This window comes from Sylvia atricapilla, chromosome 21, assembly GCF_009819655.1.
Source record: "Sylvia atricapilla isolate bSylAtr1 chromosome 21, bSylAtr1.pri, whole genome shotgun sequence".
Classification (NCBI taxonomy): Eukaryota; Metazoa; Chordata; class Aves; order Passeriformes; family Sylviidae; genus Sylvia; species Sylvia atricapilla.
Genome location: NC_089160.1, coordinates 3125913 through 3140711, shown reverse-complemented (window position 1 = coordinate 3140711; position 14799 = coordinate 3125913). Strand labels below are relative to the sequence as shown.

The window sequence follows — 14799 nt, the reverse complement described above, 5'->3', positions numbered from 1 at the left end:
GACCTGGAGTAGCCATTTGGAGACATTCGTTGCTCCAGTAAAACATAAACGTGAGTTGCCTCTCGGTTCCCAGCCCATCTAGGATTAGAAGATTGTGTAACAGCATCCCTTTCTGCCCCCAAAAGGGTCAAATTCATGTAGTGCCTTTCCCAAACTTTATGTATGGCCTTGCTTCTCTGCCCTGAGGTGAGTGTAAATAAAGTGTGCCCTTCTCTGCTGGTTTGCCATGGCAAGCTACAGGAAACAGAAATGTGTCCCCATGAAGTGGCCACTCCCTGGAAAAGGCAATTTCTCCAGTTGTGGTGGGTTTTGAGAGCAATCCAGCTGGTGGTGCAGAAACAGGACAACTGGGGGCAGAAAGGGCTCTGGGTCTGGCCTGGCTGCTGGCACCTGGGGGGCAGAGGGAGCAGACAGCCCAGCAGGAATGTTGTGCACCAGCTCACAGATTTCGTGGCTCAGGGGTACAAAGAGCCTGGCACTGTTCTCAGAGCCTTGCCTGAGGAAGATGTGCTGCAGGTGGTGATTTTGGGATTGCTGCCTGTAACTCTCAGCAAGGTTGCTGTTTTGCCTGTGCTCACAGAGCAGGTGATGTCGTCCCTGTGCCCACCAGTTCTGGCTCTTCCCTCTTGATCTCTGCTCCCAGCAGGACTGGGGCAGTCCAACAGGTGACACGTGGTGCTCAAACAGGCCACTGAGGTCCAGGCTCAAGACTCTGAAGACCTTGTCACAGTAAATCCCTTTGGCTCAGGACTGAGCTATGTCCTTTAGGGCCAGCACATCCCAGGTGCTGCAGGGATAAGGCCAGGCAGGAGAGAAATAGGGCAGCAAAGCCACACTTTCCCTGCACGCCCTGAGCTGTTGAGGATATTGCAGACACCTGTCCCAGTTTCTGGTCATGCATTCAGCAATTAAACACATGCAAATTACTACAAAAGTAGATCAGATTAGTGAGGGGAACCAGATCCATGCAAAGTACTTCTCAGGTCTTGAAGAAAATGAGTTCAAGAGCACACAGACCTGCAGCACAGAAGGGCACAGAGTGTATCCTAGAAGCCAGCCCTTCCTTGCACTGCTGGAAGAGTGCTCTCCCTGATTCCCAAGTCAGTGCTGACATCTGGCTATTCAAAAAGCAGGAAGGTGGAAAAATATTGTGTCTTTCCTGCCTGCTAGGCTGAAGTGTAGGGAGAAGGGCAGTACCTGAAATATTTGTCACTTTATGTATAACAGCTGTCATGCAGAACTTCAGACTTGTAAGCTGGGCACTGGCACTTGCACCAAAACAGAAATTAAAAGCAGCATTTTGGCAGGATGCTCTCCCCATGAAAAGTACAGTAAGTACAAAAGCTGCTGCCTCCTGCCTCAAGCAAAGGTGAGAGTCTGAACTGACTGTGTGCTACCTCAGGGCTGGAAAGGCTGCTGGCAGGTATTTACTTATGGTTACCTGGTGCATGAGGTCTGGGATGCCTTGATTTATCTGTTTGGAGATGGACAATTCCCCTCTTTGGTGGGCTGGACGAGGAAGGGCTGTGGCTGTTGTGCTCAGTCCTTCCTGTATATTCCTGTATATTCCTGTATATTTCTGTATATTCCTGCATATTTCTGTATATTCCTGTACATTTTACACCGTTCCAGTTCCTTGCAGCTGACTGCAGGCAGATCCTGTCTTCTCCCCTTCAAAACAATTCCTCTTATTTCTCCCATCCCCTCCTTCAAATGAAACATACTTGAGGACGATTTTGTCCTTTAATTTCCTTCCCAAGAATGACGGGAACAGGAGCTGGTGTTTAATCATCAAAGAAGTTGAAGCCAGCAAACTGTTCATTAGTCTCTGGCAGTGGCAGCTTGGTTTTTACTAAGTCAGATGTTCCATTTTTCTCCCTCTTTCTGGAGCATCTTGGCTTTCCTAATGTTCTTTTGTGATCTTGGACAAGGAGACCATATGTCATTTGCTTATATAGGGAAGGACTTTTATTTGGTTGCTTCTCCAAAAGGAGGTTCTTTATCAAAGTCAGGCAGCAAAAGAAGTCAAGTGGTACAGCCAGAGCTAGAGGTGAGTTGCAAAACCTCCTTTATCCCTCATGTCCAGAGTCCTCAGCAGCACAAGAGTAGTGTACTCTCTCCTGCAGAAAAGTTATTGTTCCCAGTACCTTACAAGTGCTTGGTGAAACAGCCTCCAGTAGCAGCCTGGAACAATCATCTTCCCTTTCAAAGCCCCACTGAAAGGTATCCAACTCATTTGTCATCCCCCAAAATGCACCAGGCACAGGCAATATCTGTGTTGCCAGAATTGCTGTATTTTGAGCAAATATTTGACCTCTCCACGCACATTATTCTTTCAATTTCTGGTGCTGGTGCTTGAGTCTAGTGGAGCCCCTAATGAGCCTGCACACTTCAGCCTCTGGACTAGTTCAGCCCTGAGGGTTCTCTAGGTCACAGCACAAAGGAGAATGATCTGACCCAGCCTGCCCATGACGTGTGTCTCTTGGGAGCCGTGCTGGGGATTTAGGGAGCAGCTGCCTGGGAGTTCTGTTCAAATATGGAAGCAGTTGGAAGATGGAGCCCTGCAGCAGCAGGCTCAGCATCCTTGAGCTATTCTTTCCTGTGAGCTCCTTTCGGTAGCAACTTGAATTTATTTTCCATATTAATGCTTAGACCTTCCGAAATACTTTCATGCTCCTGACTTCATGCTTTTGTAACGTCTAATTGCACAGGCTGTGTGGAAAGTTATTTCCATTGCCTTGCCTTCAGTCTATTCTTGTGTAACAACCCATTGCTGAGCGTCAGACTCTGCCAGAGCCCTGCTCTGTGCTTAACCCCTGCAACAGTTCTCCCTGCCCTGCTGCCTCCTGCCTCTATCAGAGCCTCTCCACTACTTTGGAGAGTGTTTGTGTTATTTGAGCTCTGATGAGTAACCCTGAAGTGTCTAAAAGGAGGTGGGACGCTGTGAGCCTGAGAGCACAAGGTTGTGGTTGTTTACTGGCTTAATACAAGCACTGCAGGGAGTTGGGAAAGGGAAAACCTGATTTGTACCTGTTTAAAGTGATGTGCATATAGTGAGGAACTCAGTGTGGAACTCACAGCCACAAGATTGCAGATGCCAAAGGCTGAAAATTCTGAGAAGTGAGATAAGCTCTCAGAAGAGAAATGGAGTGTCTTCAATTAAGAAGGTACCAGCTCTGACTGAGGAGATCCTTAAGTGCAAATAGCTGCAGAATTAACTATCACAACAAAGATCCTTTTAAACTTATATTCCTCCTTGCCATTCTCTTTCCTGTTACTGAAAACAGGCTGTGACTATACAAAACCTTTTAGTCTCACACAGTACACGTGTGTCTCCAAAACCAGCACAAACACACCTGTAAGAACTGCACTTGGGTCCAGGGCATGTTTGTGTCCTGCTTCCTGACACAGGACTGTAGGAGAAAAGGAGCTCCTTAATTTTGTGTCCCCTTTCTCACTGCAGTGACAGACAGGGACACGAGGCCCTGTGGTGCCTTAAGAGCTCCTGTCCACCCCTTGCTGTTCTGTGACCCTGAAGGAAGTTCAGGTTCCCAGTCTGAGCTGGCTCCCTGAAGTACTGTGTCCCTTGGTGGTCTGGGCACATCTCTGCACACCATGGCTGGCCCACAACCAGCTCTCCTGTGTCCTCACTGGGTTATGGTGGATTCAGAAAATATCTGCTGCCTCTGAGTTTCATCTTCCTCCAGTCTGTCACTGCTTCAGCAGCACCCAGCCTGTGCTCCCCACGGCAGGAGCGGCTCCTCTCCTGTGTCACTCCCCACCCCGGGATTCCTCTCTCTGCCTTTGTCCCCCCAGCCTCTGCCTTCCTCTGCACAAGTGTGTTTGCTCCTCTGCTCAGATCTGGCATCTTACCCTGGGACACCTTTCCAAGTGGCAGCTTTGGTGTCCTGTGGCAGTGGGCTCATTTCTGCTCCTGAGCTGCACAGAGCCAGCGCCAGTGGGGAGGGGACCAGCCCCAGTCCGGGTTTGCTTTCCCAGAGAGCATTTCACTCCCAAAATGGGTTCTGTGAGGTGGAGGAGGAAAAGCAGCTTATAGGATAGATGTTAATAAAGGTTTTTGGAAAATGATCCAGTGGAAATTAATTTTTTGATTCATACCTATAGTGCCAGCTTATTTCCCTTCTTGCTGTGACTCAGCTGCTGTTCCCTCAGACTTCTCTGCCCTGTCCTCTGAGAGTCTGGGGAATCCCTGTGCATGCTTGGCTGAGTTTGTTGCCTCTGGGGTTCTGCAGGAAATACCTTCCTCCATTCATGCCCCTGCCGTGTCAACACTCCAGCCTCTCACAGTGTGCACCATCTTGGGCTTTGGGGTCTCAGCAAAGGCTCAAACTTCAGCAAAGTCTGTCATTATCAGCACCCTCTCACCTGGAGATGGATTTTAGCACTCCTGTCCTCAGCAGCTGGTAGGACACCCCATCATTCCAACACATGGAGCCCCCTCAGGTAATCTCCTCTTCCTCTGGCAGTATTTTTTGTGTCCCTCCGGGTGAACTCTGCTCACAGGGCAGTGAGTGCTCACTGCACCATGAGCGTCTGCCAGCTCTCACCTCTGCCCTGCGTGCCTCACGGAGCACGAAGGAGGAGAGAGAAGATGTGGGAAATGGATTTGTAGAGGATTCTCAAAGCCTGACCAAAAGCTCACATGGTCTGCATCTGTATGCAAACTCTGAGATAAGAAATGCTGACTTAGAAATGCCATGGGATAACACGGACATTGTTGAGAGAGAAATGGAACTGGAAACAAGTTTCAAAGGATGGCCTTGCAAATAAGACTGGACACTTTAGAGTAATAAAACTATGGAAGGTGCATTGTAGTAGGACCCACGAGGGGTGATTTTAGATGATTTGCTTTCAGGCATTAGCAGCATTGTGTGGCAAAAGCTGAGAGGCCAAGAAAGGCTTATAATGTATTGTAATTAGGCAATAGTTGTTTTCTGATTGTGATGGCATAAATTAAGTGCAGCCGGCAGGGAGTTTCTGATGAGGAGTGGTGTCTCCTCCCTTCTTCCAGCCTCACCTCTCCTCCCCCAGCAGGCACCAGTGGAAGGAGGAGGTTGCCCAGGGTGGCCTGGCACATGTGTGAACTCATGTGTGGGTCCTGCCTTCTATCCCAGTTCACATTAACTTGGCAGGACAAGCTGGGAGCTCAGCACAAAGCTCTCCCATCCTTGCCCCAGCTGTGATGGCCATGGCCAGACTCTGGTCCCACCTGGGCATTTTATGGTCCTCCACAAAGACTCAGTGAGATCCCATCAGTTGGCAGCATTTTTGTTGCTGCTGGAGGTGCACTGGTGCAGGGTGGAGGAGGAGGTCTAGGCTGCCAGTTTAGAGGCAAATGGAAAATCATATTTTCCTGCCCCTTTTGTTTGCTCCTCCAGCAGCACCAGTGGAGAACTCTGCTGTGTGTGCAGAGGGAAAACCCCTCACTTACCCTTTGCACATGCAGCAGGGACATCCAGCTGTGTTGTCCCCACCAAAGTGGCTCAGTGGTGAGGTGGAAGGAAGAGCTGGAGGGGTGTGTGGGCTCCAGGTGTGTTTGAATTCAAAGTTCTTCACTGAACCCGGTGAATTGGCCAACGTGCTGTCAGCTGGTGATTGTGGGAAACCCAGCTTGTGCAATATCTGTGGCATCAGCAGGCTTGTGAGTGTCCTGGATCACTGGGAGGTTTGGGAAAGCCTCATATTAGCCCAGCGACAGATAAAACCCCACAACAAAGGCATCAGCATCCAAGACTTGGAGGAAAATCGGGCTCATTGCTTCTGATTCCTGAACCTATGAACTCCTGCATGCCTTGGCTCCATCTGGCCATTCTGCTTCTGCAGAACAATGTCACCCTTGGCCATTAGTGCATGTGCCTCTGAAGGGAAGGCTGTGATTAAGATCTCAGCAGCTCTGGAGCCTGGCCAGGATGTGATGTTAGGGTGGCACATGGGTACTTCATAACGGCCTGACCAGGAAATGAGGGATGAAGGGGAAGGCAAGCTCTGCTTCCTCTCCTGGAATCTGCCCCTCTCAGTGCTGCCTCCAGCCCCCAGCCTGGGCCTGCCCTATCCCTCTTCCCCAAAGCTTGGTGCTGTGCCCATCCCATGTCAGTGGCACTTGTCCTTCCAGGGAGGACTGACCACTGTGGGGTGGACACCTGCCCTGCTCTTCCTTCTGCCCAGAAATCCTGCCTGCTGTTCAACAACGTGATGAGAGCAGCAGAACAAGAAGCGGAGCACAGGAATCAGCAGAGAGAGAAGCTGAGGGATACCTGAGGCACTGCATGAGCCATGACCATCAAGTGCTCACCTCCGTGATGCCACCCAGAGAAATCTGTTGTGCCAGAAACCTGGGAAGGTTGGAGAGCAGAGCTCAGCCCTGGGCTGGGATGGCTGTTCTTGCCCAGGAAGGTCTCTGCAGCTAAAGAACATCATCTAGCTGATGGCTGGGGTGGAGGCTTTTCTTTCTACACCCCCCTGAGTTTGTTCCCATCAATCCTGGGGTTACAGAGGATGTGTTTAGAGGGTGCAATTGTTCACTCTGTGAGCAGCTTGCCCTTTTTGTCTTCTGGGGATCAGTGCCACCTCTTGCCTGCTGCTGCTTGAAGGCTGGCAGGAGGCTGCAGTGACAGCAGGGTGGCCTGGTTAGGGGTGAGGTGTTGCAGGGCTCTGTCAAGGATTAGGGAAATGCAGGTCAGGGAAGGAGCTTGCCAAGACGTGAGGGTGAAGTTCTCAAAGGGGGAATGGAAAGGACGCCTCTGTAGCCAAGTGTCCCACGGGCAGGGGATGAGTCTGTTACCAACAGGCTTCAGGAATTGGGGTGCTCTGCTCCTCTGTGCTGTCACTGCAGTGCAGCCCCATCGCCCTGGGAGGGATTCTGGGGACAGCACCTTCCTTTGCAGGGTCCTGACCAAAACGAGAATGTCTGTGCCTCAGAGAGATGGACTGTGAGGCAGGAGTTTACAGGCCTTTAAAAAAGCAGAGCAAAACATTTCCTTGGCCAGAAAGCTGTCACTGTGTCTTTGTTCTTTTCAAGACAGCACAGAAAGTGACAGATATAGCTCTGTATCTGGCGTACACCGCAGATTTACTCCGTGACCTTTCGGATGTGCATGTGGGTCTGGATTTCTGAATCATAGTTAGATACCCAAAAGCTGGCATTATCCGTGATGTGGGGTTATTTGAGCTTGTTTTCAGAGGTGTTAATCAAACCTGGCTTTGAATGAAGTCTGTGGGAGAAGACAGGCAGGCAGATGCCTCAGTGCTCAGCCCAGATGTTGGTGCATGAGCAAGCTCCTCACCAGCCCCTCGCACAGAGCTGGGATTTTCAGGGCAGAAAGGCTCATCCTGCAAATTCATGTGGTCAAGGGGATTCCTGTGGCACCGTAGGGACTGCTTGGGAAGAGACAATGTGTCTGTGGTCTGTTCTAGATCATTTGCAAAAATGCTTTTTATTTAAGGACTTGGGGAAACATCTCTGACTCCTGTCAGGTCCCTGTAACAGCACTTGTGCTTGCTTCCTAATCAACATCCTATTATTTTGATGCTGTCTGGTTTACCCCAAAAATCTTGTCTCCCAGCCTATTTAAGACCTGTTGTGAGAATGTTTCCTGAGAATGTTTCCTGTTGTTGCTGTGCACAAGATTCCTTTCTATACTGCTTGTTTACCTGAGAAGAAGAAACTGTTCTGTGATGTGGCACCACACTGTGCCTCTGAACAGGATGATTTGAGGCCTCTGGACGTGCCCTGGATGTGCCCAGCAATGGGTTTGGTTTCTGCAGAGCTACAGCCACCAAACAGCTCGTGCTCCCATCTATAAAATTCTTGTGTTAGCAACAGTTTTGTGTCAGCTTGTGGGAACTGACAGAGGTCAGAACGTGGATTCTCAGGCTCCAGGCAGTGCCTTGAAGCCTGTGGGAAAGCCAAGGACAGAACTCTCCCAGTCTGGGCTGGGAAATCATAAGGAGGAACCCAAAACAACCTTGTAGATCTCCTCCTCCTGACACCTGGTGTTTTTCCAGCTTGTTTACTGGTAGAGATGTTTCCAAAAAGGTGGTGCCCTAAAGGACCAATCCTATTCCTTGTACCCAAACACTGTATAAAAAGAATCTGTCTTTCAATAAACTTTGCTCTAAGCCCTCTGAAGAAATCAGAGTTCTATGTGTTGTTACATGAGCCGTCCTGGATCGTAACGTTATCAGCTTTTCTCTGTTGGACAGGAGGGGAGCAGGAGATATCTATGGCACTGTGCTAGCTGGGGATGGTTTGGGAATCACAGAACCATTTAGGCTGGGAAAGACCTCTAAGGCCTGTGGCTGACCTCTGCTTTGTCAGCCAGACCACGACACTGAGTTAGTTCCACCTCCAGTTGTTCCTCGGACACCTCCAGGAATGGGGACTCCACCGCCTCCCTTTCCAGTGTTTAACAACCCTTCCCATGAAGAAATTCCTCCTGATGTCCAAACTTGGGGGGAATTTTTCAGGGAAGTGCCCCTTTACCAGTGGATCATGCTCCACTGACGACAGATTTCCTCCCCATATGTCCTTCCTGAGAACCAGGAGGAACTCCCAGCTTAGCTCCTGTAAGGAGGCAAGTGCTGAGAGCTTGTCATGGCTGGCCTGCCTCGACCTTGAAACCTTGGCCTCAGGGTGTGGCTCTCCCTGTGCCCTTTGGAATGGCCTCAGCTTCTGCTGAACACAAAATTGGCTTTTACCAACTGTGTGGCAACAAGCAGTGCCTGGACAGGAGGGGATGGCATTTATGTGACCTTTGTGTGTGGGAAGTGGGAGAACAACCCTGGAAGTCTTTGCTGGTGTGGCCACTGGTGACACCCATTGGTGCTCCCACAGCCTGAACTGCTGCTGGTGGAGGGGGATGCAGTTTTGCTTGAGTGGAGTCATGTAATGGCGTTTTGTCCTCTGAAAAACTCGGGCTTGCTCCTGTTTTCACAAAACAAATCACAGCACACACCCCTCAAAAAAAAAAAAAAAAAAAAAAAAAAAAAAAAAAAAAAAAAAAAAACAAAAAAAACCCCCCCAAAAAAAAACCAACAAGCAAACCAAAAAAGTGTTGGACGTGTGGGCCCAAAAAAATTTGGGTGCCAAGGAATTCCGAGAGGTGCTGGCAGTGGCAGGGGTGAAGGGATGGAGCTGCAGTGGCCCCAGGCTGACGTGTGCCCATTTCTCTCCCAGGATTACACCATCACCATGTACTTCCAGCAGAGCTGGCGGGACAAACGCCTGGCCTACAACGACCTTCCTCTCAACCTGACCCTGGACAACAGGGTGGCTGACCAGCTGTGGCTGCCTGACACCTACTTCCTGAACGACAAGAAGTCCTTTCTGCACGGGGTGACGGTGAAGAACCGCATGATCCGGCTCCATCCTGACGGGACCGTCCTGTATGGCCTGAGGTGAGTCCAAGGGTCAAAATGTCACCTCCTTTAAACTTCTCCCATCTCCAAAGATATTCTGGTAAGGCAAGCAATCAAAAGATACTCAAGTGCTACACAGTTTTGTGCCTCTGTTCTTTCTCCAAGCTGGAAATGGCAGTGTCTTTCAGGCCTCCAAGATTTCCTGTGCTGCTATAGATGGATGTTGGAGAGGGGAATAGGCTGCTCTGGGCATTTCAGGTCACTGTCATTCATGTTGCATAACACTTCCATTTGAAACACTCATTTTCAGTTGCTTATAATTTTCTGCAAGTTTGGGCTATGGAGATGAGCCTTTGTTGCTGTGTTATCCAAGGCTAAATTTCTGTAGCTTTTTAGTCAAACCACTTCAGTCACTTTTTTTTGTGTTCAAGATGGGTCTGTGTACCGTTTAAAAAAAAATGTCTGTTTACTAGAACAATTCTGAAGACCGAGGCATGAAAATTGATATCCGGGAGGAGAATGGTCCTCAGTGAGGACACTTTTTGTGGTGTCTGGAACAAACTGACATAGGCAAGCCCAAGGCCTTTGAAATTGCTGTGCTTGTGTGAAGTGGAGGGAGAAAAGGTTGGTCTTACTCTGTTGTCTGGGTATGTGAAGGGGCCAGGGTAGGAAATAAAGTGGAGAGTCAGAAAGCTAAAATGCAAATTTGCAACTGCAGGATGCTGTAGCTGAAATCCAGGAAATGAGTTTTTCCAATCCTATATTCGTTCACCTTATTCTTAGTATTGTTGGTTTGTTTTTGTGGTTGTTGTTGGGTTTGTTTGGTGAGAGTTTTTTATTTTTGTCTTTTTTATTTTTCCCTTTTCAATTTCCAAAATTCACAGCTGGCTCTTTTGACCTACCTCCACAAATCTTTGTGATAGCATCTCTGGGCTTATGTCCCAGTGCAGCAAAGGGAAAGACCTTTCCCCTTCAGAGAGGGTCCACCCATCCTTCCTATTTACAGCATCAGCTCTTGTGCTGTGTTCTGTGGCAAAGGGTGACTTGTAGGATTATTTTGCACCTCTCTGAGTGGCAGGGCTGTTTGGGGAGGGAGAGGGCTGGCAGTTGGCATGGCAAAGCAGGAGGTGGTGGTGCCCTGTGCTCTCCCTGCAGCAGAGCCCTGGGAAACCAAAGGAGCAGCAGCCACTGTTGGTGCTGAGGGACAGCCTGGGGTCCCTGGGGTCATGACTGTGCTGTTCTTTCCTTTGAATTAATGAATGCCTTCTGCTCCAGGCCCAGAGACCACAAAAGGTGGAACAAGCCCAGCTTTGTGAGCCTGTCCCTTCCCAGGACAGAAAAATCCATCTCTTTCCCTCAGGATGAGATGATGCTGTTTGGCTGAAACTATCAGAGATCCCAGAGATGCCTTTACTGACCCACCAGAAAAACTGCAGCAGTCCCACATCTGACTCCTCCAGATTTTCTCATTGTATTAAAAGAGGAGTGAAGGCCAGGCAAGAAGATGTTTTGATTTGGGGGGCAGGTAGGAGTATAAATTCAGGAAGGAGGGGGCAAAGAGTGCTGCTGAGCTCAGGCTGCTCTTTGCTGCTGAACAGCCCCCACCTGAGCACAGAGCTGCCTCCCCCAGGCTGGTGGGCAATCTCTGCACACACCTGCACAGCACAAGCACAAGTGTATTTTTATCAGCTGCCATTTCATCAGCTCCAAGAAGGAGCAGTGTGAGCTCAGCAGCACGGCTGACAGGCAGTGGAGGGTTTGCACTCTGTGGGACACTGTGCCAGCTCCTCATGCACTGTCCCTTCCCATTCCAGCTCCCTGGAATGACCTGTGCAAATAGGAGAGAGAAGAGGAAAATTGCACCCAGGCCAAATGAAAGAAAATGACAGCTGTTTGCCCGCTATTTCCAGGGCCTCAGTAAGAGCCGCCTGTGTTGGTTTAACTTTTGGCTGGTTTTCCTGGAAGCTGCTCCCTCGCCCCTGGAGAAAATGGCAATTGCCAAAGTGAAGCTCTGAGCAATGGCAGCTCCTGCTCCCCAGCTGTACCTCAGGGCAGGATTGCTTGCTGAAAGCACTGGGGGTACCAGCCACGTGCCCTGGATGCTTGAAGTCCCTCTAGCTTTGCCCAAAGTGGTGGGAAAAGGATTTCTTTAGGGCTGCTTTCTCTACTGACTCCTGGACCTGCAATTCTGCTGAAAACAGGAGTACTAGTTCCAGGTTTTTTCCAGGTTCAGATAATAGTGATCCTACTCAAAAACACCCAGGAGGTGTAGGCAAGCAAGAAAACAGTCCCTGAATACTGACCTGCATTCCCCTCCTCTCTGTAAATGTGCAGCCAGGTTTGCCCTGCCTACAGGAAAGGCAGTGCAGGTCCACCCTGCATTCTGAAGCCTGTCCTTGTCTTGCATTTTGTGGAGGAGTTTATGAGATGGAGTTGTGTTCTAACGCACCCCACAGCCCCAGCAGGTTGTTTCCAAATAAGGAAAGAGTTTCAGTTTACCTTTAGACTTTTTAAGAAGTTAAACTAGAAAGTTCTGTGTTTTTCTCACTGTAATTGGCTCAGCACCAGCTCAGGAGCATGGATTGGGCTCCGAGGGTGTAACTCAAAGCCTGTTGTTCATCTCATTGGGCCAAGGGTCAAAAAGCCCACCTAAACTGTTAATTACTAAAGAAAGAGAACAAAGAAACTCCAGGCTTTTTGAGGTGTTGTAGCAAATAGGAGACTTGTCTCTATACCGTGCTTGGCTTTGCCTCTGTTTTTGTATTATTTACTTTCTTAATTCAAGCCTTTTTGATTTTACAAGGCACACTCAATCACGCCATCTCTCGAATTGATTTTTGCCACTTCTCTGCCGGGCTGAACCCTCAGGGGTATGGGGTAAACCCATTGAGTGGCCCCTGTGGCCGAGGGCCCAAGGAGGCAATACCTGGTTCCTTTTTCCTTTCTTGCCTGTTTTCCCCCGAGCCAGAGCCCACATCCTGCTCCTCTCCTGCCACCTTCTCGCCAGCCGCTTCCCCCTCCCCTGGGCTGATCCTGTAGAAAAGTGACTCAATCATGCTATTTGTGGCACAACAGTCATTTTTATTTTTTTTTTTCCTAGCAGGCTCTGATGTCAGAGAGCAGGGAAGGATGAGATCCTGGCAGGCCTCTGCCTTCAGCAAGTGTTTCAGGGACCAGCAGGACCAGGCTCAATCCCTGGACCAGACCTCAGGGTCCAAGTTAGGGCACACCCGAGTCATGAGCAGATTATGACTTCTGTGAGAGCAAGACCAGGCTCCAGATAACTTGTTTGCACGAGCAGATGAAGCCCTGTAATCCACTGTGAAAGCTGGGTGTCAGAAAAGCATATTCTTCTTGTTTTGGGTGGAATTAGCAAATTAATGGTTGAAGGGAGTGCAGCACAGCTCCATCTCAGGGAAGCGTTCCATACAAAAGCTTACTCCAAAATTAATTCCCACCGGGCTCAGATTAAAAGCCGGTTGCCAGGTCTCCAACAAAAGGGATGAATAAACAGCAGCAGTGGTGCTGGGCTGCAGGACTGGTGTTCCCTACCCCCTTTCCCCAACCAGTTACCAGATGGCACAAATCCCAGAAGGCCAAACAGAGCCCAGAGGGCACTCCCAGCTCTGCAAGCACCCAGTGGGACGGGAGGATGCAGGAGGTGTCACCTGGCCCCTGGACACCTCACTGCAACGAGAGTGAGGCACAGGAGGGATGTTCACCCATGGTGTGAAACAGGGGAGTGCTAAAACCATGTGGGAATTCTGCCACAGAAAGGGAGGCTTGAAGGTGCTACCCACGAAGACAAAGCTGCTGGGTGGTGGAGGGAGGTGGATAAAACACTGAGGAAAAGCTGGATAGCACTGACTGAATGTAATATGGTTTTCCACCTAATGGCTTCTTCTTGTTGTTGTTTGGTCAGAAATTGCATTGGTTCCATCAAATTTTAAACAAACAAAAAAAAAAACAGGGAGATTTTTTTCATATAAAGAAAAACCATGTCAGAGAATGTTGATGTTTCACTCAGGTCAATATTTCTCTCACTCTTTCAAGCTGCTTTACAACCACTATTGATGTTTGGGTAACAGAATTACCAAGGCTTTCCCTGGACCTCCAGACACTGTCTGGAGCCCTGCCCCAACATTCAATAAGCTTTACATTATCACATATTCGAGCGATACATTGGTCTGGGATTTTTATTTCCTTCCCCAGACCATGCAGCATCCATTTGGTAGTAGAAACAAGTCGACACTTGTCAAGTGCTGATGTCACCAGCATTTTGCTGTCTGTTTTCAGAGACCTAAAAATAGCAACGACTGTAACAATGCTGAAATTCTCCTGTGGTAATTGGGGAATCGTATTTGAAACCAGCTTTAAAACATCCTTCAGGGAAATCTTGAGGCCGTTTGGTTTCATTCTAGTTAGAGGCAGAACTGGATTTGGGCAGAACAGGTGATTTGAGGCTGCATCCCTGGGCTGGTGGGGGATTTGGGGTGTTGGGAAGCAGGCAGGGCGCAGCGTGGACCGTGCCTGGCTGGCGAGGAGCCCAGGCAGTGTAAAACTGAGCAACTGGGAAAACTGCGGAGGGAATTTGGTGGTGGAGGCTAAATCCTGTGAGGAGGGAAGGAGGGATCTCCTCCTGCTGAGCTGGGGGTGGTGGTGGTGATGGGGAACGTGTGTGTGAGGTGGGGTTTTTATTCCTGGCCCTGGTGATGTAACGAGGTGTGTTTAAGGGATGAGTCAGTTCAGGAGCACGCAGAGGTGCCCAGGCACCGTGGGGCTCCGAGCCCAGGGAATGCTCTCCTGGGGAGGCAGAACCCTCTCATCAGTGTAAAAAAATCCCTTAAAGCAAGAGAGAGAGAATTGCCATGCTTCAAACACCTCAGAATGTGCAGGTTTAAGCTGAGAGGTGCCGGGTGTATCTGCTTTGGCAGCACTTCGTTTCTGCTCCCCATGGTGACTTCTCACCACTCAGCTGCTCCTGGGGGACACCAGTCCTCATTGCTGACCCATTTGGGGACCAGACCTCGCTGCTGGGTGAGGCAGCAGCCAGGACATCCCTTCTGGCCCACCTGGCGTTGTGGGGCCAAGCAGAGTGATGTCCAACATGCCACCTGATGGCCCATCCAGCCTTGGGGACAGTGTCAGAGCACCCTGTGCCACCCCAGAGCCTGCCCTCCTGCTCCCCACGCCTGGGGCTCCTCCTGGGGGCTTCTCCATAGCCCCCAACCTGCCCCTTGAGCAGATCTAGCCCTGGCAGTTTTGCATTCCCCAGGCCCCAGCCTGGGTTTTTTTTAGCTCTCCAGCCATTAAAAACGTTTCTTCTGCTCCTGTCTCACTTGGAGCTGCTGTCTGCAGCCAGGTCCTTGTTTTCTCCATGGGTGTTCGTTGATTTTCTGCAGAGGATCTGGCCTGATGGGT

The 14799-nt window shown here is 49.8% G+C and overlaps 1 protein-coding gene across 2 annotated transcripts in view; it reads left to right on the top strand.

Annotated features, from left to right (window-relative positions):
- LOC136370498 (gamma-aminobutyric acid receptor subunit beta-4) overlaps positions 1–14799 on the top strand; it is a 75548-nt gene that overhangs the window by 41523 nt on the left and 19226 nt on the right. For both annotated transcript variants that reach the window (XM_066333940.1, XM_066333939.1), the window contains exon 4: positions 9197–9417. In XM_066333940.1, coding sequence (XP_066190037.1) covers positions 9197–9417 — 221 coding nt within the window. The remainder of the gene's footprint in view (positions 1–9196; positions 9418–14799) is intronic.